General features: G+C 42.0%; 1 protein-coding gene across 1 annotated transcript; it reads left to right on the top strand.

The window, feature by feature from the left end:
- The first annotated feature begins 2,028 nt into the window (after positions 1 to 2,028).
- TAT (tyrosine aminotransferase) lies at positions 2,029 to 24,217 on the top strand. The gene is made up of 12 exons (XM_088457015.1): positions 2,029 to 2,119; positions 3,402 to 3,644; positions 4,078 to 4,182; positions 5,257 to 5,324; positions 7,798 to 7,956; positions 9,299 to 9,437; positions 10,050 to 10,102; positions 11,812 to 11,964; positions 14,051 to 14,179; positions 15,507 to 15,590; positions 19,840 to 19,938; positions 23,288 to 24,217. The coding sequence occupies exons 2-12, from the start codon at positions 3,407 to 3,409 to the stop codon at positions 23,429 to 23,431; spliced, it is 1,371 nt and encodes a 456-aa protein (XP_088313141.1). The 5' UTR covers positions 2,029 to 2,119; positions 3,402 to 3,406; the 3' UTR covers positions 23,432 to 24,217.
- The last annotated feature ends 35 nt before the right edge of the window (positions 24,218 to 24,252 follow it).

A 24,252-nucleotide genomic window follows, 5' to 3' on the forward strand; every position in this document is an offset into this window, starting at 1 on the left:
TGGCACGCCAAGACTCTAAATCAATTGGAAACAATTGGTGTTTGATTCAACATTTCGGGGTCCAGCACCCCCTCATCAGGACACATACTATACTATACTGTAACATGCACAAATATAGAAATATCTATCTATCTATCTATCTATCTATCTATCTATCTATCTATCAGATAACCTTGTTTTACTTTCATCCACTGTACGCCTATTTAATCCTTATGTACTTGTCTGTTAATAGGGACTGCTGCAGTTCTATAGGAGTCAGCCTCTATCTCTGTGCTGCAGAGCCTATGGATGTGTTTATACCTTATTACTGTTAGGTACATCACAGGCATACATACTAATCATGTTCCAGCCTGGGTCAGAGGGGGAGACAGGTCCAGTAAATTGCTTCAATTAGAATCCCAGTGGATTTTCAGCTTAGGGACCCTTTCACCCATAGGGCTAAATGAGACCTTGGGTTTACATGCAGGGCCGGATTAATCCTTTGGGGAGCTCAGGGGACTTAAGACAGAGGGGCCCTGCCCCTCCTGTCAGCACTGCCCCCTGGCTGTGCCTGCTGTGTACTACTACCCTCCCTACACTTTCATGAGGCAGCAACGCAGACTTCGAAATCTCCTCCAGACCGCCACCAGCAGCAGCATGTCAACTATTGTCATGCTGCTGCTGAGAGAGCTGATGCTGGCAGCTGAGACTGGAAAGGAGGAGAATAGTCCTTGAACCTGGGGCAAACACAGGAAGGAGAGGGTTTCTATAAATTATATATATATATACACACACACATACATGAAAAGTCATGCACACTGATTGGCTACAAGGTATAATATAATGTATTTAGCTGCAATCAGGTTGGGTTTGATGATATAGGAAATTCTACAGCACATAATTCATTCTAGAGAAGAATTATGGAGCATATTGTAGGTAGTGCATAATGCAGCAGCCATTACCCTGGAGGGACCTCCACCTCCCAGACTGACAGCGGAGGAAGGTGCCCACATTACTCACCTCCTGAATTCAAATGGCACTGTGTGCCGCCTCCCATCAACACTGGCTGCTGCATGCGAGTCACAGTCTCTCTGCAGGGTAGACACAGAGGAACTGGCATTCGCAGTGGGTTGATGCTAGATCCGACCTAACCATCAGCCGTCCTCAGGAGCCGGCTGTGATTGGGAGCTTCATTGCTGACATTATCGTGCAATATTGTATTTTTTTTACTGTGCTATTTTCTAGGAGATTTTGTATTAGGTTTATATGTCAGTTAGTAACATTTTGTATTAGATGTTTTTGCAATATCAGTATGCTACTTTACATTCATTACAGACAGTTGTACTAATTGTTCTGGTGGTGGGTTTATTCACGTTCATTGTGCCTGCAAGCTGTGGTTCACACAGACTTCCGGGAACGTCACACATGGAGTTATGTATATAAAGTGAGCACTGTTTGTTTGTCAATTATCCTGATTTATCCTGACGACAGATAAAGAAATACAAGTTCTGAAACGTTAATACACTACAGGTCTCTGTGGCCTTTTTTTGCAAAGCCATCTGAATGCCACCTCTATCTGTGGATTTCTGTGTGTATATATATATATATATATATATATATATATATATTATATATATATACTATAACATGCAGAAATAAAAAAATAAATAAATATATATATCAGATAAGCTTGTTTCACTTTCATCCACTGTACGCCTTTTTAATCCTTATATACTTGTCTGTTAATATGGACTGTTGCAGTTCTATAGAACTCAGTCTCTCTGTTTGTGCTGTAGAGCCTATGGATGTGTTTATACCTTATTACTGTTAGAGGCATACATACTAATCAAACAGACAAGATACAAAGCTCATGTTTTCATTGTAGAAGGGCTTTCTGAAATAGTTAATTTAAATTCCTTCAAAATCAGTTCAATATGGTGCATTAACTCATAGGAGGCTTGTTCTAGAAGAGGAACACAGCCCTCTCTTTTCCACCAATAGGAACTTGGAAACAGGTCCAACTCCCTTTTTTTGGGACTATTTTATGGACAGTTGGTGGCTAACCTGTGATTCATCTTGTCAGCTGTGTGTTGTTGGAGCCCCGAGGGAGGTCATATTGTCTAATCATTTAATTACAAAGGTAAAAGAGTTATAATTTTCTATATTAATCAAACCGTTTGAACATTTAATGTATAAATTGCAAATAAACAAACATTTCATTATATATATATATATATATATATATATGTGTTCCATAATGGTAAAAATGTTATTATTTGTCTCTATGATAACTGACATATTCATTTTTAAAGTTTGCTGTTATTTTTTTTATTTCTGTATTTGTGCATGTTATATATAGTTATATATAATATCACTTTTAAGGGACTGAAATTGCAGTTATTATATTGATTCTATTTTATTTAATTGTATAGTATATATACACTTATACAGTGTATATATATATATATATATATATATATATCACTTTTAATGGACTGAAATTGTAGTTATTGTATTTATTCCGTTTTATTTAATTGTATACGTTATTTATTTCCTATCAAGTTTATTCTAAGCTAATTGTATATGCTATTTAACTCCTATAAGATAACTTTTTCTTGCAATATCTGAATATATTATCAGTTCTACAACAGATCAATTTTAAAACTCTTCTATTAGGTAATATGTATGCAGAATTTATTGCTAACGTATTAGATTTATATAACTACTATAAGTACCTCAAGTAGTACAGATGCAAGGCTATCAATTAAGTAAACTGTAAATGCTAGCAACATAGGAAGCCAGCACTCATTAAAAATTTAGTTTATTACATGTTTGGCATACATAGAATAAAATGCTTTCAATCTTTTAAATTTGAGTGCTGGCTTCCTACCCTGTTAGGATGGACCGTTTATACTGTATATACATATATATACTGCACAATTGTGTTATTCCTTTAAATTATTTTTGTAGCATAACGTAAAAGAATACATTTTTTTCTTAAATTGAAATAAATGTTGTCACGTGTAATATTCAGTTGGACTAATATATGCAGTAATTCAAGGCTTACAAAATGTGCAAATCCATCAATTTGTCAACAAATAACAATAAAACAATAACAATAACAACAAGCAACACAGGCATTATAAGGAATATTTTTTATTACTGAAAAAACTATTTTCAAAAAATTTGATGGTGTTTGCGGGTTAAGATTACTAAAATTTTGAAGGATTTTTCAATGCGTGTTTCCTTGTAGCATGACTATGTGATGGCATGTATGCTGTTGTTGATTTTATTATCTTTTTATATTTGTTTTCTATACAAATTTGCTAGTCAACCTAATGTTTATAACAAGGCTTATTATGCACCAAGAAAATGACTTTGTAGTAGTTCTCTCATTACGATCGTTTTTGGTGTCACTTTAGGAGAAATGCAGACAGATTCCTACGTAATCCAGGTTAATGGATCTTCAGTCCACCCTAAGGTCCTAGACGTACACGTTAATATTCAAGGGCCCAACGGCATCGAGAAGATCAAAAGTCGAAAACCAAGATGGGGGGTTCGGGCTTCAGAAATGTCGAAGAAAACATTCAATCCAATCCGAGCCATTGTGGATACCATGAAGGCCAAACCCAATCCCAACAAGCCAATGATCTCTTTGTCTATAGGTCAGTATCAGGGGTGTTCTAGGTCAGTATCAGGGGTCTTCTGGAAGTTAAAGCAAACTTTTAATAGCATATGACTGAGAAGTTCTACACAAATATTTTTGCAAAATCTCATGGATGAAAATAATATTAGATATAAATTACTTTATTGTTCAGTATTACCAATCTGGCCAGCTACTGACCCCGTCAGCCCAAGGGTGAGATCGTTGATTGACCTAGGAGTGGTAAAGGCCCCTTTAAATCTACCCAATTTGCCATTGCACCTGTATAATAGAATTGTACACAAATACATTTAAGTACTGGGTCATCAGCCTTGTGTAGGCACCATTAGCATACTTATTGGTATTTTATGACTGATGAGAGCAGTATATCTACTTAAGAACCATGTATATATCATGACAATCCACGTCCTAACAGCATATATCATTTATTCTAGGAGACCCCACAGTATTCGGGAACCTGCCGACCGATGATCAGGTCACTAGAGCTATGAAAGACGCTATTGACTCCCAGAAATATAATGGTTATGCTCCAAGTATAGGTAGGAGAATAAAACATCCATCTGCCAATTTCTGTTCCTATGTGATAATGCGCCTCCAGGACTCGCCAAAGGCAGCAACTGAAGTGGTCCTCATACAAATGACCCTAAACATCTGTACATGTATTGTGGACACTTTAAAACCCTTATAGCTTAAATGTTAAGCTTTTATAGATTGAATAACTTGATAAAAATCTGTAATTTAAACTTTTGCATTAATAAATGTGACATATTTGAAAATAATTACATTTCCCCTCTCTTGGCCTTCCAACATTTGCTGACTGATACAGCTGCCCCCGTTATCCTAATTATAGCCCGCCCCTGTGCATTACTCACATGTCCGAGAAACAATTGAGTAAGCATTATTGCCTGATAATGTATTACCAGAATCTGTTCATGATACTGTAACTTGACCACTGTGTTACACTGCTCCATAGATGTCTGCGGTTAATGATTCAGGGGGGTTTGGTATAAAAGATAGACAGGAATTAGATAGAGAGTGTCTAGATAGACAACAGATGTTAGACAGGCAATAGGTCAACAGGGACAAAAGGTTGTCACAGAAAAGGTTGATATGGATAAAGGTCGACAAGGTCAAAAGTCGACACGAAAATGGTCAACACATGATTTATTTTGTTTTCTAACCCTAATCTTCACCCTAACCCACCCCTTGGTGCCTAACCCTAACCCTCCCTCCTGGTGCCTAACCCTAACCAAAAATAAAAAAACCACGTGTCGACTATTTTTATGTCGACCATTTGACCCTGACGAGCTTTTGTACCTGCCAACCTTTATCCATGTCGACCTTTTCTGCGTCAATCTTTTTCCCCTGTCAACCAATTGCCTGTCTAACATCTGCTGTCTATCTAGACATTATCTACTTACTGTCCATATATTGACTGGAACCTGATTCAGTGCCACTGGTATCACATAGCTTCAACTCTCATTAATGTTGCTAATTTTCAGGGAAAAAAAAGCTTTACTCCTCTATTTTAATGATCACAGTAGATGTAAAATGTTGCAGACAGCATATTTGTGCCTTACGCATATTTACAATTCTAATTGTTTTATTTGTAGGATACCAGCCTAGCCGGGAAGTGATTGCTAAATACTACACATGCCAGGAAGCGCCTCTGGAAGCAAAGGTAGGTGTTAGAAAGACATTACAGGAACATTACACTTTAATATTTAGCATTTAAGTATACAATACATGGATTGTAAAACTGTGCTTGGTAACTAAATAAAAGTACTCTTAAGTCTGACAGATACTTTGTTCCAAAGTTATTATGTGGCACATTTAAGCAAGTCATTTGGCCACAAGGGGACACTCCTCTTTTTGTAGCCTATTGCTGCTTTTGGGCATTACCTTGGCAAGGATGCAATATGACTTGTGTTATCAAATGCAAATAAGTAGAATATACAGGATAACTATAATATATGAACTGCTTAAAGACTGATTGTTAGGTGTTCATTTAATATTCATCTCTGTCGGCACTAAAAGTACAGCCCAAATGAACAAGGATAATGTGTGGTCCTTGCAATATAGATTCCTTATCTCAACACCTTTAGGTGGCCATGATGAGATGTGATTACAGCCTTACTTTTCTCTTGTGCTGGTCACATGTGTTACGACTTGTAACCTCTGCGACTATTTCCAAAAGTCAAACTAATTTAATTTAACTGGTAAGAAGACAAAACCCTAATGGTATATGACTGCATGGTCATCAGTTGAACACATTGCACGGGCCTCCCTGTGATCATTCTCCAAACTCCAACTTTTTACATGCTTGAATAAATTGGTGAAAGATCTGGTCATGCAAAGTCCTGAATGACCAGACCATCCACCCACTCGTACATTGTGTTAGGCATCATAGACAGTTGGAGGGGGCAGGTGATGATTCACTGGGGACCCCCTACAAAGAGGTGGAAGACCCACTTTTTGAAGCCACCTTGGTCTCCTCAATAGCTGACATAGAAAAACCTGAAATTAATAGACAAGACACAGACATAGCTGTAAATAGGACAGGATTAGGCGGGCAGCAGAGGTACAATGAGAGGGAATGAGCTGAAGATTGGGGTCCCAAACAAACAGGAGGCTCGGATAACAAGCTGGGTCAGAAATGGACAATCTACAGCACCACAACCAAAATAGTCTGTTGTTCAGGCACAGTGTTATGCACAAGCTAGTTTTTGAAATAGGCAAGAGCTGACCACTTACTGGCATGGTATGTAGGACAGAAGAGTGTGCAAGCCTAAGCAAAACAGAGGCATACCAGGCATTGGGAAAGCTACCACTGAACATTGTGCTATGTGACAATAACACCCTTCATGGATGGTCCTTTACCTGGCTTCAGTGCATACACTAGATGGAACCTTTGGATAAGAACCCAGAATTTGTTTTACTTCAATTCCTATTGACAGTCGATCAGAAGCGGTATAAGAGGAGATTTCCTAAAGCACAAGTTTAAGTATTAGTAGAAGTAGTGACACATGAAAGACTGTTGGAATGCATAGACTAGGAGGTAACATGGTCCTAAAAGGATCACGCTTAACCCTTTCTGGTATCCAATGAAGCAGGGAGCAAGTTTGAGAGAAGGTACTTGGAGTCAGTGTCAGCTCTGTTTTTGGAATTCCGGCACAAAGTCAAATCGATAAAAGTAAAGTAGCAATCTACAGTATTCTGGGAGGGATTCAAGCATTTTGTTTACAGAAGATATTACAGATTTGTATGATCTGTGAATACGGTAACAGGATCTTACAGCAAAAATGCACCTTACAGAAAATCTCTCACTTCTCCCAGGCATAATTATTTTCTGCAAGAGCAAATTTCTAAGAAAAGAATACACTTGGATAGTATCTGCCAGGTGACACTGGGATACCAATATTCAAAGTGAGGGGCCATTAACTTCAAGGAAGAAAGTTAGGGTGATATGGTAGTATCAACAAGGAAGTGTCTTTGATAAATTACTGATAGTACTTCGCAATCCCCAGGCCAATGGTTTGTGGCCGGTCCAATGCCACGGATACTTTCTCAGGGTATTTTTGAAGACTGGATTCATAAACAATGTATTTTTAGGACTGAATCCTTCAACACATCTTGCAGTTTGGTGTATTATCCATTATCACAAAGAGCTGCATGGTTTGGTTGAGAGAAGAAAGTATTGCATTCTAAAAACTATGAGCCAGACAAAGAGACCTCCTCCTCTAGGTTTGTTATCTTACCTGATAATGCTCTCTATATAGGATTAAATCTATTTTGTTACTAACAATAGTAAATGCACTAAAAAATTACTGGAACATCGTGGCCTATAAATTCAAACTGTCCCTGCTAGAAGGTGGCTACCAGAGATCTGTTGAGCATTATACATACTAGGATAGAGGTTCAGGCCAAGGAACAAAGGGGTACACACCCAGCGTCAAGAGGAGAGCATGAATATCTATCTCATACTTACCAATATATAAGTTGTGTGTAGCTGGATCAATGACACAGCCCATGAAGTATGTTTTAACTACCCATACCATGTCATATGTCTTTTATTTAGGATAGAAAAACACTGTACATCTTTAAACCAGTATACTGCTTCCTCTATTATAGTGATGATAATAATTTCTGTTTAGGACGTCATCCTCACAAGCGGTTGCAGCCAAGCCATTGAGCTCGCATTGGCAGTACTGGCCAATCCCGGTCAGAACATTCTGGTCCCGTGTCCTGGTTTTTCCCTCTACAAAACATTGGCTTTATCCCTTGGGGTAGAAGTGAAGCTCTACAATTTAAATGTGAGTTTGTTTAAGACTTTGTTTATAGGGCTCCAGAAAATATCTGCAGTACTGGACAGTGGGCATGAAGATAAAACATAACACAAAGACTTGCACGGTAAATGATATGGGAAGCAAGCAAAAAGACATTGGGAAATGAGGGCCCTGCTCATGAGAGATTGCAAATAAGTTTTGCTTTTAGTATAATCTGTGTGTTTTAGCAAAAACCTAATTCAGGGCGTCTTTGGACGCAGTTGCTGTGCGAAAGCACTTAAAAACCGCAGGACGCGTCTGCATGCTTTTGTGATTTGCTGCTGCCTACAAGCAGTATTGCTTCATCTCCGTGAACATCGGTCAACTGAGTAACCCTCACCCTGCCGGAGACAGTGAAGCGGCGTCCAAGGACGCAGTCACTGGCCTTGGCACACCCAGAAAATGGTGGTGTCACCTGGTCACTTTTCACTCTGCATTTAAAGTGCAGTGTCTAATTGCTCCATATTGAAATAATTCATTTCTAGAAGTAGAGCAGAGGATTTCAGGAGTTTTTTTTAAAACAGCAACAACTTTTTTTTTTTACAAGTGTCCAAAGCACTCCACAAATACCCCAAAAGCATGATATTTACGCAGAACCTATCACACAGAGGGGGAGATGTACTAACGCCTTGGAGAGTATTAATGTGGCGAGAGATAAATTACCAACCAATCAGCTCCTAACTGTCGTGTTACACCTATTTATTTGGTACTTTATATCTCTCCGGTTTATTACACTCCAAGGCTTGGTACATCTCCCCCAAAGCATTCTAAGGGGTCATTATAAATGGTGAGATTTAAAAGTGCTGCCATTTTCCAGCTGCAATAAACACACTACTAAAGTAAAAAGCACTTGTGTGACACTACCCTGAGCAAAGTTGTAGCAAAGAATCTACTCGCTGTTACCTTTGTAAGGTCAGTCCATTTTGGAGGATGTTGGCATCTTTTATCTGCCTCAAAAACATGAAGTGGAAAAAGTCCACTTAAAAGATGAATATTTATTAATTTTGGCCCAAGGCGTGACCTTATGATCTCTCTATACTATACTAATATCTTGTATATACTGCAACTAAGAGATTCTAGGGGGTAAATTTACTAAAGTGAGAGTTTTTAGAAGTGAGTTTTAAAAGTGATGTTGCCCATAGCAACCAATCAGATTCTACCTAACATTTAACTAGCACCTTCTAGAAGATAATAGCTATAATCTGATTGGTTGCTATGGGCAACATCACTTTTAAAACTCACTTCTAAAAACTCTCACTTTAGTAAATTTACCCCTAGGAGGCCGGACCCCAACGTCTGCATTACTGACATTACTATGCTGTATTTCCAGCCAGAGAAATCCTGGGAGATCGATCTGAAACACATGGAGTCCTTAGTGGATGACAAGACAGCTTGTATCATCATCAATAACCCGTCCAATCCCTGCGGCTCTGTGTTCAGCAAGAAACACTTGCAAAAAATTGTGGCCGGTGAGTTAACGATTTCTGATAACAGAGAGCGCCAGAGACTAGTAGGAACATGAAGTCATTCTGCTGGTTTCTCTGTGATTGACTGGGAAAGATTTGTAGATCAACCATCATAAATGATGGCTAGAACCAAAATGTTTATGTGTAATAGTTAATTAACCTTACTGGTATGCATATTGGGTTATCTTATGTGTAGTTGCACAATGTACCCAACAAAATGGCAGGGAAAGCAATAATAGGGACAAAATAAAGCTTCTTTTAGTAAGTAGATTCAATTTCTGGGAAATCCTATGCCATGATTTATTTGCATACCAGGAAGGTAAAGAAAAATATGACCTTAATGATAGGATGACATATGATAGACAAAAAATTAAGATAGCGTGCAACCACACTGGGGAAGCCGCCATTATACCCATCTCAGTATCTATTGATTTATTCTACGTTGGTCTTTAAAATGTCAGATTCTGCTTAATTTCAATAATCTAATTACTTTTTTATTACTTCTTATTGCAAGGAGCAATTTTCAACATGTCCGATCTTTGTTATAAATGTACTACGCTTCTCTCTATAGAGAAATAACCCTTTATTAATAATCTGGCACCAATGTCTTCACAGTGGCCTCCAGGCAATGCGTACCCATCCTGACTGATGAGATCTATGGTGACATGGTGAGTATACTTTACATTAAATGTTTCAGCCACTTTTCATAGGGCCGTAGAGAGCTGTACTAACGGGGGGAGAGCTGTACTAACGGGGCGTGGGCTAATCGCGGGAGACGTGGCCACTCCACCTTAGAAAAAATAAAATTAATTAAACCTCCAAGAAGCCTGGGTAATTAGTACCCGCTCCCCCTCCCCCTCCTCCGAATTGCTCCGGTAATTACGTATCCACCGCTGCAACTTGCGCCAAGTTAAATACTTAATTATTGGGGGCCACCTGGCCCCCGATGATGAATAGGCCTCTAAGGCGTCTATTTACTAAGCTGTGTTAGGAGATAAAGTGAACGGTGGTAAAGTACCAGCCAATTCTCTCCTAACTACCATGTCACAGGCTGTGTTTGAAAAATGTCAGTTAGGAGCTGATTGGCTGGTACCTTATCACCGTTCACTTTATCTCCTAACACAGTTTAGCAAATAGATCCCTAAATCTCTCTTATAAAGACCTTTGCACTATAGTATTATAGAGTCCACTGTTCTTCTGCCCCCTCACTTCCTCTTTTGCATGTTGGGTAAATTAGCATCCCTTGCTGATGTGGGCTCCACCCCTTCCTGTTATTTTGACTGTCCATATGTCACGATGACTTTGCAGATTGCATATCTTTTTGATGTCTTTTTTCTTTTTGTTTTTTGTTTTAATAGGCCATGATGTTCATTTGTTGATCCTCTAAACATTTTCAGATGTGTCTTGATATTTCCTGCAGACAGAGTGACTCACACTATCCAGAGTCTATTAACTCCTATGCACCCAGTCTCACATTTGGTACAAATCACAGACAGTAACTTTAGAAGGACCAACAAAATGAGCTAGCAATGCAAATATGCCTGTAAAAAGTTGTAGTTAAAACTCGCAACGCCCTGCAAGATAACACTAAAGTGCTATATGATTTAAAGTGATTTATCATTAGAACATTTCCTAAATGTACTACAGTACGTCTGCTTATATTTTTAGAACATTTCTCAACATTCTTTGGATTTCTGAATGTGAATAAAACTAGTGATCTGTATAGGCCGCACTTGCCTTTATTACATCAGAGTACTCTGGCATTTATCACTGTCATACTGCAATAGCTGAGGAATTTATGTCTTTATACTGTACGTGAAATGGAGCTTGTTACGTGGCAGGTTTTCTCATTTATCTGTGTTGTCCTGAATGCAGTGTCCTTCCTCCCTGCGGTGACACCCGGTGCAGGGAGTGCTGACAACAAGGGGGGTGTGGCCTTATGGGTAGGGGGCATGGCCTGAACCCCCATTGTAATCACTTTGCTGGGGATCCCGGAGGAGCGGACTGCCCCCGGGGACCACTCTGTGTGCAGCGCTGGCTCCCTCACTGTGTCAGGAGCCGAGTGCTGCACGTAATGCAAGGGTGGGCAATAAGCGGCCCTCCAGCTGTTGTTGAACTACAAATCCCAGCATGCATTGCAACATTTTTAGCATGGCCACATAGCAAAACCGTTCGGCACCCAATCCTATAGAAGCCCAGTGGGAGACGTCCAATACATTGAATCGCACCCTAAGTGTTTTCAACTCTGTTATTGTGTGATGACTAAGATTCAATGAAATAGCCCAGTAAAGATACTCAGCGGTAAATGCAAAAATAAAAGTGATGTTTTGGTAGAAAATTTTATCCAAGTTTAGATTTTATATTCTCATCCTGACAGGTTTTTGAGTATGGAGCATTTCAGGCTCTTGCTCCCCTGAGTACTAACGTACCGATTCTGTCATGTGGCGGTCTGGCTAAACGCTGGTTGGTTCCCGGATGGAGAATGGGATGGATTCTAATTCACGATCGAAAAGAAATCTTTGGCAAAGAGGTGAATAAAATATATGTATACACAAAATGTATAAAAATGAGTGTATTACCATCCTGAGTCCCTGACAAATACAAATGTAAAAAAAATAATTCCATGCTTACAGCAGCCAGTGGCAATACCGTCCTCTAGACCAGTGATTCCCAACCACGGTCCTCAAGGCACACTAACAGTCCTGGTTTTAGTGATATCCATGCTTAAGCACAGATGGTTAAATCAAAATAACTGAGGTAACTAATTAAGTCACCTGTGCCCAGCTATGGCTATCCTTAAAACCTGGACTGTTAGTGTGCCTTGAGGACCGTGGTTGGGAACCCCTGCTCTAGACTGTCACAAAATATAAAGCAATTATTGTTATTATTCTTTATCTATAAAGGGACATTACAATAAACCACACAAATAGTACAAGTTATGCTACACATAGCCAAGGCCGTAACAGGTTATTTCTGCGTCCTGTGCCGGCCACGCCCCCTGAGTGCATGACGTCATGCGTAGGGGGACGGGAGCAAGAGCAGCGGAATTTACAGCACTGGCCGGCTGAGCAGCAGTGTGCACGTCTGGAGTGTCATCGGACGGTCACGGTACCCTAACAGCCAGATGTAGGGGATGTGGGTTGGCGGCGGTGCAGCCCACAGGGCTCTGTGCAGCGGTACTTCTTGCACATCCCTAGTTACGGCCCTACACGCAGCAACAAATCAGCTTCTAACTATCATTTTATAGACTGTGATAGATAAATGATAGGTAGAAGCTGATTGGTTGCACTATGTAACGTCTCCGCTTTATCTCTCTCGGAGGTTTAATACATCTCATCTCCCATGTCTATGGAGAGCAAACAGACAGGTTCAGATCCATACCTCCCAACATGACCCTCTCCAGGAGGGACACAATGCTCGTGTCCTGGACTTCCCTGGTAAGAGGAGGGGCTGCAGCGCAGTTCAAAATTCAAATAGGGGAGTCACGCCAACTCCCCTATTTGAATTTTGGACTGTGCTGCAGCCCCACCTATGGAGCCGCCACCAATCATAAGTTACCAGGGAAGTCCAGGACCAAAGCATCGTGTCCCTCCTGGAGAGGGTCATGTTGGGAGGTATGCAGATCTGCTGAGTAAATGGGGTGCACTGAACACCAGTATAGTACAGAATGAGAATCATGTTGGTGGAGCAGCAACGTTGACTTACCACACCAAACTGAAGCCATTTTGTGTAACAAAAAACAAACAGAAGCCATTTTGAATTATGCTACATAGCTGTTGCAGGCCTATGGGAAGCTCTGTACCCCAACAAGAAGAGGCCATTTTGAACTATGTTCCCTAGCTGTTGCAGGCCTAAGGGGATTGGGGATTACTGAACCAGAACAACAGTGGGTGGCTATTTTGAATGATCTTCCATAGCTATTACAGGTCTATGGGAATTACTGTACAACTACAGAGGCCATTTTGAATTACGTTCCATAGCTATTACAGGAGTATGGGAATTACTGCAGAATAACAAACAGAAGCCAATTTTAGTTATTTTGCCCCAAAAATGGATAAAACATGTTTAAGCACGAAAAGATATTATAAGTACTTAAAAGGCGCCCACACACATACCGATCTGCCCACGATCAGCCGATGTGTACGATTTGTGTACGATTTCCCTTGAAACTCTCCCCGGCAGCTCTGCACACGATCTCCACACAATTTGCACACAATTTGGTGCCCAGTCTTCAAACGATCTCTCCTGCATCCAGACTTTCACAGTGCATCGTGTCCAAGAATGTCAGATCTTCCCTACTGCACGGCAGATCTGAAGATGTGATGTGTGATCAGCGGGTACGTGCATCGCATTGTGATCGTGAGTGGGGACTCACGATTTGGCCATATTTTACACGATCTGTCGTTCCAATGCGTCGGAATCGGCCAGATCGTGTAAAATACCGCTATGTGTGTGGTCACCTTCAGACAAACTGCATATGGTGTAGAGGTCTAGGTAGTTTTGAAACCATGCAATATAAATCTGCTCAGTTAGATCATAAAGGTTATCATTTTAATTTCATTTGTTTCTGTAAAATACTCCTAATAATGTAATGCTTTTTTATTCTTTTATTTTAGATTAGAGAAGGCCTTGTACGACTTAGTCAGAGGATCCTCGGGCCATGCACCATCGTCCAGGGGGCACTAGACCACATAATCAGCAGGACACCCCAGCATTTCTATGATAACACCATAAACTTCATCAAGGTACTTTCCAAGGCTGCTGTATGTCTGCTCCATTGTTCATAAAGGTCCCACATTGACAACATGTATAATATGTGCAAAACATGAACAAATATGTATAGTTAAAAGATATACTGATAGGTTATTTGGCTTTTGACAAAATGAACACAAGTGTCTGTCTGTGTGGTAAGGAATAGACATTATGGGGGCGGGATGTACTAAGCTGAAAAATGTGGTAAACCGGATCCCTCCCATCTCACCCCCCCGCGACGCGCGGCCTTCTTAGCATGCTCTCTTAAAGGGAGAGCCGTCCTTTGCGATATTATAGCCGGTATGTACTTGATAATTGCCGATATGTACAGCATTATGGATGCAATGCTTAGTATATCCTGCCCTATAAGCTCCACTGGGTCAAAGATTGATATGAATGATTAAATATGCTCTGTATAGTGCTGCGGAATATGCATGTTCTAAATAAAGAAACTTGTCAATAAATTAATAATTAGTTAACGTGTGCATTCCAGGGAATTACACCATTACTTCTAGCGTGAAACACTCCTCCTGCCTTCTGGGAAATTACTAGTATATGTGTAGACAATAATGTTTAGCTGAGTAAACAATTCTCTTATCAGTTCCCACTGCTTTTTTTACGGTAATTACACTCATCTTATATATTAGTTAGAAGTTAGAACATAAACATCTAGAACATAAAGGCCTATCCTAAACTTTCAAAACATAAAACCAGGTATTTTTAGTATTTATAATCCCTTAGGCTACTACGTTGTTTCTTGCAGAGACAAGTTCAGATGTTGGGCCACATGTAATAGGGTGAGAGATTAGACAATGTGAGAGTTTAGCAGCAAACTATCACACTATTACATTGGTCAAGTTGTATCCTAAAAATGGGAAAAACATCTGGATGAATTTTTTTAGTCTGGAAAACATGCGAGTTTGCTCTGTTGCTTTGTTCTCAGACTTTATTACATTGGCTGAGTTTAATAAGTATAAGCAAACTCTCCCATCTTCTAAACTCTCACCCTTTACATTTGGCCGGTTACCTTCACACTTAAGGAAAACCTTTAACACATGATGGTCTTGTCATTAAGGCTTACTAGTTATTGAGGCTTAACTGCTTAGCCCTAGTCATCCATCTTGTTGGCCAACTCTGGGGGAGGTACACATAGAATGTAAGTCATTTGTTAGTGGGTTATAACGACCAGCAGCTCTGTTATTAGTATTATCTGGTCCACTCTTACCTCACTGTGTAATTTGGCTTCTCATTGTTTTACGTCAATGAATTTCTGGAACATGCTTTGAAATTAGTTCTTTTTTGTGTACTCTATTTCTGCAGTCTAATGCTGACCTGTGCTACAATACACTCTCCTCTGTCCCTGGACTCTGCCCCGTCCGCCCTGCCGGAGCCATGTACTTAATGGTAAGCAGTGTATTGGCCAGACATGACTATGTCATATTCAAGATAATGTTTGTTTAGGAAGAGATAAATAGTGTAGGCTGAGTTTAAAATAAATGCAAGAATCAAGGCTAATGCAGATGATTAGACAGACAGAGACAGACAGACAGATAATCATATAGTACAGCATAGGCAAACGCAGGGGGGGTTTCCGTCTGCCTGGAAACCCCCCTCCCCAGCCCACACCATTACCACAATAGAAATAGTAATATAATAGAATTTTACTAGTGCTGCATGTTCTTGGAATGGAGCCCACATATAAAATAAAAACATTCAGCTCAGACAGGAAGGACCTACTGCTGCATCTGATGGCTTACTGTGATCACTGGTCCTGTATATGCTAGAATTATGACACACAATACACTTTGTATGACACATTTTAAAGCTGGTTAAGTGCTAATTATGCCCTCTTCACGGACTGGCCACACTCACTCTAAAATCAGGCATTTGGAAACCCCCCTCTAGAAATCCTGCGTTTGCCACTGGTGCAGCTCACTCCAGAAACTCCTTGCCACCAGAGTAGAATGATTCTGAAATAAATGGATACAGGAGAGTGCACTCAGTAATAATTTAAAACACACTCTTTATTTGTGTAAATATCCACATACATTTAAAGTTTAAAACAGCAAGCGTGAAATTTCGGTAGTCACACAGTCCCTGGCAGATAGCAGCAGCTTCAGGAATGAGACCTCTTCCACGAGTTTTGTTAACATGTTTCGTCACTCAATGACTTCATCACCACACCTCCTGATGAAGCCATTGAGTGACGAAACATGTTGAGGTGTGGCTTGTGATGTGGACGCTGTAATGAGATCTGCCTGTGTCCAGAGAGTCGGCGTTACTCGTGGAAGAGGTCTCATTCCTGGAGCTGCTGCTATATGCCAGGGACTGTGTGACCACTGAAACTTCATGCTTGCTGTGTTAAACTTTAAATGTATGTGGATATTTACACAAATAAATTGTGTGTTTTACCTTATTACTGAGTGTGCTCTCCTGTATCTATCTATCTATCTATCTATCTATCTATCTATCTATCTATCTATCTATCTAGATTCAGTGTATATAGCAAAATACTAGCATACCAAAGAGATCACTTAAGAAAGGATATATACCACACAGCCCATTGGGCCCGTATTCAATTATTGCCAAAAAGTCAGAATCCGCAGAATAGTATCACGGGTGACATCATTTCGCCAGGCGGAAAGTTTCCTCCGTATTCCATTCCAAAGACTTATCGCGTACGCGGAAAGTCAATGCAATGTAATCAGCGGAAAAGTTTCGCCTATGAATAGCAGGCGGAAAAAAGAACAGAATTGCGGTTTTGGGGTGCAAACATCGGGAACCCCCCCTACACCCTTGGGACAGTACCCTAAAGATAAACTGTGTCAAATTTTTTTTTTTAAAAGTCTTTAGGACACCTCATAAAAGTACTGTCATTTTGGGGGCGAAAAAGTGCAAAGTTGGGGGACAAACGTAAAAACTAGCAAAATAGACTTCAGGGGGGTCCCCAAGTATGGGGCATGTGTTTTTTTATTTGCAGGTGCTTGCAGCAGGTGGATTTTTTTTGTCATTTAAAATTTCACTTTAGCAACCTAGCACCCATTTTCAAGTACCCCAAATTTACTGGGAGTAGTTATTTTCACCTAACAATACTGCTTAATGCACTAATTGGCACCATTTGTCACATCTTAAGCAACCCAAATACCTTTATTAAGGCTAATCGGGGGCATCTATAGTGATCCTCAATGTTAGTGCATCTTTTGGGGGGTGTCAGGCTGAGTTCCCCATTTTTGACAGGACTTTTCGCCTGTTTCAGTTTTCGCCGGGTGTCGTTTTCGCGTCCTTTCTAATTGAATACGGTGAATTGAGGGAGCGCGCCTGATACTTTTCCGCGTGCAAAACACGCGATGTAGGCAAAAAGTGCGGCAGGCGGAAAAGTATCGCGGGTGCAAAACTAATTGAATACGGGCCGACATAAATAAAATGTGTGTCTCTTTTTAATGAGTGCTCTTGGTACCTGTTTGACAGTATGGATTTCTTGTTTTCTATACACAAAATATTATGTCCAAATGCAGATAGTGTTTACTCGCTTATCCACTCCCTATTTTATCTCATTGGATGACCCACAGCCTCTGTCACCTCCTTAGTCAGGGCAGTGGGTGCTCAGGGAGCCTGCCTCCGTGGCATTCCTATTAGATCCTGCACTCAGGAGATGAAAGCTAGTTCTGTTAATGCATCCCCTAAGGTCCAGGACCCATTGCCTGGACTCAGTGGATGCAGCTATTTTTTGGGCCAAACTAATATTTCTTATAATATAACATCTGTGAGAATACAGCCTATTAATTTACTAGGATCTAATGACATCATTGTGAATTCAGCCTTTCAATTCACTATGGTCTAGTGAAGCAGCTGCTTCTACCCTCTTAGACGAGGGGGCTGCCGCTGTCAGTACAGGTCAGAGGAGAGGAGGCGACTGTGCACTGGATCTGACAGGCGCCAGGACTGGCACATGCGCACAAGCAGTGGTGGTTCTGCTTAAGCTTATAACACCGGCTTCTAGGAACTACATTGGCTGCAGTCCCTAGAAGCCTGGTAAGACTGCCCGATAGGCAGAGGAGCAGCTTCCCACTGGATGCACACTTTATGCTAATCACAGCCCGGACTGGCAGAGCCAGGGGGAGAAAACATCTTTCCTGTGTGTGATTGGCAAGTAGCGCTTTCAATGGGAAGCCACTGCCAGTCACAGTGTAGCCAGTGCAGTCACGGACTGCAAGTGGCTCACTGAGGTGGCAGATTTTACTGGGGGGATGCAGCCCTGCAGCCCATATGTAAAATCCACCACTGGCCTAGTGACATCACTGAGAATTCAGCCTATCAATTCACTATGGTCTAATGATTACACTGAAATTTCAACCTATCAAATGACTAAGATCTAGTGACATCACTGATAATGCAGCCTATAAATACACTAGCATCTATTGACATCACTGAAAATGAAGCTTATTAAGTTATAAGAACTGAGGACCTGATTCAGACCAGCTCGCTAGATGCGTTCGCTCGCACGATGCGTATGCAAATTTGGGACGGCAGGCAATCGCACGGCAAGGCATTAGCACGCCCACTATATCTTGGCGTGCGATGGCTCTGTGTATGCAGACGCCCACCAGCCTGTCTTAAGATGCCCACTTGCGCACGTCATCTCCAGGAAGTGTATGCAACCATCGGTACATCGGGCAACATCGGATGCGATCACAGTGCTTGTGACTGACCATACCCTACCGCAAACACTGCGAGCACTTCAGTGTAAAGACTAGCCAGGTGACATGTACTATAGACGCTGTCTCTAAATTATCCCCGACCTCTGAAACGGCTTTGAGACTCTCAGGCACGCCTGCGTTTCACCTCCACTCCCCCGTTTTTAATGGCCAGTCCCTGTCACCACCCACAAATGGCTTCTCCTGTCACTCACTCTGCTGGGCTGTCTATGCGCAGCGAGCAAACTCTTCCCAATCTCTCACAATGGTTCGTGCATGCACACTGCAATGCGTACGCATGCGCACAATGTGAAAATTGCGTGGCTACGAGCGAACGCTTCCTAGTGAGCGGGTCTGAATCAGGTCCTGAGTGTGATCACTAGGAATGCAGCCTATCAATTCACTAAGTACTAGTGCAGTGGTACCCAAATTTTCTTGAAACACGGCACCCTAGAGTATCAGCATTGTTTTCACAGCGCCCCTAGGCCAAAATATCTTATTGACAAATTTATTATTGAATTAAGTAAATTGTGCTCATCTGTCATCCTTAGGGTCTTGTGGTGGTGGACAGGGTTGTGCTTCTGTTTGTCCAATTTTTATTATTTGCATAATTTGATTTGGTCCTGGAACCACCAATCCCTGCAAGTACTCCGTGGCCCCCCAGGGTGCCATGGCACCCAGTTTGGGAACCACTGGACTAGTACATCACTGAGAATGCAGTAAAGCAATTACTTAGACCTCAATGACATTGCTAAGACACTTTGTGCATCCTTTATGTTAAGTACATCATTAATGTAACTGGGTCTCAAATTAATTGATATTCTGAGTTCTAATTAACACTTATCCAGCCTACAAAATGGCTACCTTCGCTGTGTGTAGGTGACAGATAAACATTAAGGCTAATAGTACAACATTTGCCATACACAAAATAAACCATGTTCTTCTGTTCTGTTGTGTAGGTTGGGATTGACATGGAACATTTTCCAGAATTTGAGAGTGATGTTGATTTTACAGAAAGAATGATCTCTGAGCAGTCTGTCTTCTGCCTTCCTGCTACTGTAAGTATTTAACTCTGAATCTTTAGAAAACAGTTTCCACACAGCCAGCAGTGTACAGTCCAACCTTCATGCCCCAAGTCTACATTCCAGCTTCCATGACCTAGTATCCCCGGTATACAATCCAGTTTCCATGCCCCCCATATACAGTCCAGCTTCCATACCCCCATATAGATGGTAAAGCTTTCATGCCCCTAGTACAGCTTCCATGCCCCCAGTATACAGTCCAGCTTACATGCCACTCATAACCAGTCCAGTTCCTTTGTCCCGAGTATACAGTACAGCTCCCATGCCCCCAGTACACAGTCCAGCTTCCGTGTCCCAGTATACATCCCAGCTCCCATCCTCCAGTATACATCCCAGCTCCCATGCCCCCAGTATACAGTCCAGCTCAAATGTCCCCAGTACACAGTCCAGCTCCCATGTGCCCAGTATACATTTCAGCTGCCTTGCCCCCAGTACACAGTCCAGCTCCCATGTGCCCAGTATACATTCCAGCTGCCTTGCCCCCAGTACACAGTCCAGCTCCCATGTGCCCAGTATACATTCCAGCTGCCTTGCCCCCAGTACACAGTCCAGCTCCCATGTGCCCAGTATACATTTCAGCTGCCTTGCCCCCAGTATACAGTCCAGCTCCCATGCCAGTATACAGTCCAGCTCTCATGACCCCAGTATATAGTCCAGCTGCCTTGCCCTCAGTATACAGGTCCTGATTCAGCAAGGATCGCTTTTCTGCTTATAAGTACGGAGCACAGATGTTAATATCAGCGGGGATATGTAAATGTTTGCATTCGCATTGCAAGTGCAGCCTTTTCCCAACATAGCAAAATAATCGTTAACATCGAGAACCATCGGACCCGCACAATATTGACTGACCAGACCTCACTCATAAATTGCTAAACTTCCTGTGTGTATCTAGAGTTCAAGCTGCGTCCTCCGTCACATGCTCTTGTAACAGGGTTCGAATGCACTGGCACGCCTGCGTTTCATTGCCCCCCCCCCCTGTCAAACCCCCGAATGCTCACTTCCTGTCAATCAGTGTATAATGTGGCTGCATGCTTACTGCGATCGCAAGCCGACCACAGTGAAGGGTTCGCGCACGCGGACTGCGACATGGACGCATGCGCAATACTCAACAATCGGCCAATTGCGTGCATATAAGCAACTGTGTTCCTTGCTGAATCAGGCCCACAGTCCAGCTCCCATGCCTTCAGTATACAGTCCTGCTCCCATGCCTTCAGTATACAGTCCTGCTCCCATGCCTTCAGTATACAGTCCAGCTCCCATGCCCCCAGTATACAGTCCAGCTCCCATGCCCTCAGTATACAGTCCAGCTCCCATGCCCTCAGTATACAGTCCAACTCCCATGCCCTCATTATACAGTTCAGCTCCCATTCCCTCATTATACAGTCCAGCTCCCATGCCTTCAGTATCCAGTCCAGCTCCCATACCCTCAGTATACAGTCCAGCTCCCATGCCCTCAGTATACAGTCCAGCTCCCATGCCCTCATTATACAGTCCAGCTCCCATGCCCCCAGTATACAGTCCAGCTCCCATGCCCTCATTATACAGTCCAGCTCCCATGCCCTCATTATACAGTCCAGCTCCCATGCCCTCATTATACAGTCCAGCACCCATGCCCTCATTATACAGTCCAGCTCCCATGCCCTCATTATACAGTCCAGCTCCCATGCCCTCATTATACAGTCCAGCTCCCATGCCCCCAGTATACAGTCCAGCTCCCATGCCCTCATTATACAGTCCAGCTCCCATGCCCTCATTATACAGTCCAGCTCCCATGACCTCAGTATACAGTCCAGCTCCCATGCCCTCAGTAAACAGTCCAGCTCGCATGCCCTCAGTAAACAGTCCAGCTCACATGCCCCCAGTATACGGTCCAGCTCCCATGTCCCCAGTATACAGTCCAGCTCCCATGTGCCCAGTATACATTCCAGCTGCCTTGCCCTTAAGAGAGTAGATTTTTTTTACCAGCTGTATAAAAGACATTTCTTAAGTATTATTGAAGCCTAATAGTGAATGCCTATTTCGCAAGTAAAACAAAATTGATAAAGCATGCATGCACCTTCCGATAGTTCCACTATGTGTATACATGCCAAGGTATCTGTATTTAAGTGAACACATTTTATGCCTGCTATTTGAGGGCACTAATCCTGATTTTAGATGTAGTATAAAGGGAAATGTTGGTACTGTATTTCTCCAAATGTTGATATGATACAGGCTTCATATAATAAACAGGGTTCCCATATGTTCCAGTTTTCCAAGCACAGTACCTTTTAAGCTGCATACACACACAACGATTTTTTGAACGATTATCGTTAAACGATATCGTTTAACGATAATCATTTGAAAAAAATCGTTCACTTTCTGAGTCAAACGATGAACGATTATCGTTCATGCGTGTTCAAGTTTGTAGTTTGTAGTTCAGTCAGACTTGTCAACTCAACGATTTTCATTAAGTTAATATGCAAAAATCATTTGTAGTTCAAAAAAGTCGTTTATTACACTTTAAAAAATCTGACAGATAATCGTTCATAAAATCTTTCATAAAATCGTTGGTAACAAAATCGTTGTGTGTGTATGCAGCTTTATACAGACTAAGGGCCTGATTCAGAGCCGGACGCTCTGACAGAGCGCTCGCTCTGAATCAGGGCCGGCCTTCTGTTTTTTTAGAGCGGCCTCCTGGCCGCTCGCATAGCTGTGGGTGACCACCCACAGCTATAGCGAGCAGGCAGGAAGATGGTCGCGATGGTCAAGAACCATCGGGATTGCGACAAGACCCTTGTGGTAGGGTCTCATTGCCGCAAGCTCTAGACTGCTTTCGGCTCTGACAGAGCCAACAGCACTCCCACTGACATCACTTGTGATGTCAGTGGGGCCGGCCCCAGATGGCAGGCGTTCCCATGGGAACACCTCCGTCTGGACAGCCACCCCCCGGCCCGCCCACCAAAGGGGGCGTGCTGTCACTCAACATCAACAGCACGCCCCCTTTGGTGCGAGACCCGGAGCGGCGGATTGCCCGTCGCTATCCGGGTCTCGCGCATGCGCACGACAGAGCCGGCTCCATCGTGCGCATTCGCACTGGGCCACCATCGACCCACATAGCCCTCGCGAGCGGGTCTGAATCAGGCCCTAAATCTTTAACTCTGAATATTTATGTTCCCTTGTGTGAAATGAGATCACATAGTTGTTTCAGGTTCTCATTCCAATAGTATGGGAGCCCTAAATAAAAAAAACAGGAGAAGCTTGCTTAGTCTCCACCGCTGATGTTGGTAGGTTACACCTGTCTCAGTGTGGTCCTCCTACAACCCTCTTCTTTATTCCTTCATTACAGTGTTTTGAGTATCCCAACTACTTCCGGGTCGTTCTCACAGTTCCAGAGGAAATGATGGTTGAAGCCTGCCGACGTATCCAGGAATTCTGTGAAGAGCATTATCAGGGTGGAGAGGCCACGCAGGACCTGGAATGTGACAAATAGAAGTGAAGCTGGAACATTCACTATATGAGCTTTCTAGCTGATCCTCAATAACTCCATCACCACATCCCAGGCCTACATCAGCTGGCATCCCAAGTGTCAGTGTGACATTGTTCTGTGACCACCAAGTGTCAGCATGCTATCACTGTGGCACACCCAAATGTCAGTATGACCTGGGACTCCTAAGTGTCAGTGTGCTATCATTGCGGACTCCAAGACAGGCAGTTCCATACTGTGTACCGGCTTTAAACCTTAGGTCAGCAGGTTAGACCTCTCTAGATTATAACTAAGTAAGCAACCTATGGAGCTCCAGCTGCTGTTGAACTACTAATTTCAGCATGCCCTTGTTCCAGAAAAGGTGGAGAGCTGTAGGATGTCTACCTCTACCAAGAATTGTCTTAACTTTACCCACGTCTGATGTTAGTTGCTAAAATACGTTAGTATTAGGTCACAGGACAGCATGTGTTTTATTCAGCCACTTATTATGTAGCTCTCATGTGCCTTTCTTTTATGCTACCGGTTATATCTCTAAGTGGTTTATTACCAGTATATTTATTGCAGAGTGAGAGAAATTATTTTATGTTATTTTGCCTGCTGTCCTGTCTGCTTATCACCCAGCAAGCAGGACATTAGCATGTAGGACATAATATTCTATACAATGTAACTCTTTACATGTATGTGTTATATCACATTCTATAAATGCATGCAGTATTCCTATACTGTATATCTATTCTAAATTAAATAAGTTATTGTGTTTTTTTAATGAATAAATATTGTTTTCATTGTCAATGGTTCATGCGCCCTTCTTGTATCCAGCAATAAAG

The sequence above is a fragment of the Taudactylus pleione genome, unplaced genomic scaffold, assembly GCF_031769625.1.
Source record: "Taudactylus pleione unplaced genomic scaffold, aTauple2 ptg000731l, whole genome shotgun sequence".
Lineage (NCBI taxonomy): Eukaryota > Metazoa > Chordata > Amphibia > Anura > Myobatrachidae > Taudactylus > Taudactylus pleione.

What these genes read in the sequence shown, in the direction of transcription:
- TAT (XM_088457015.1), top strand. Translation starts at nt 3,407, where the DNA reads ATGCAGACAGATTCCTACGTAATCCAGGTTAATGGATCTTCAGTCCAC. An exon ending in CCGGAGCCATGTACTTAATG is followed by an intron (nt 15,591 to 19,839) that starts GTAAGCAGTGTA and finishes TCTGTTGTGTAG; the next exon opens with GTTGGGATTGACATGGAACA. An exon ending in TCTTCTGCCTTCCTGCTACT is followed by an intron (nt 19,939 to 23,287) that starts GTAAGTATTTAA and finishes CCTTCATTACAG; the next exon opens with TGTTTTGAGTATCCCAACTA.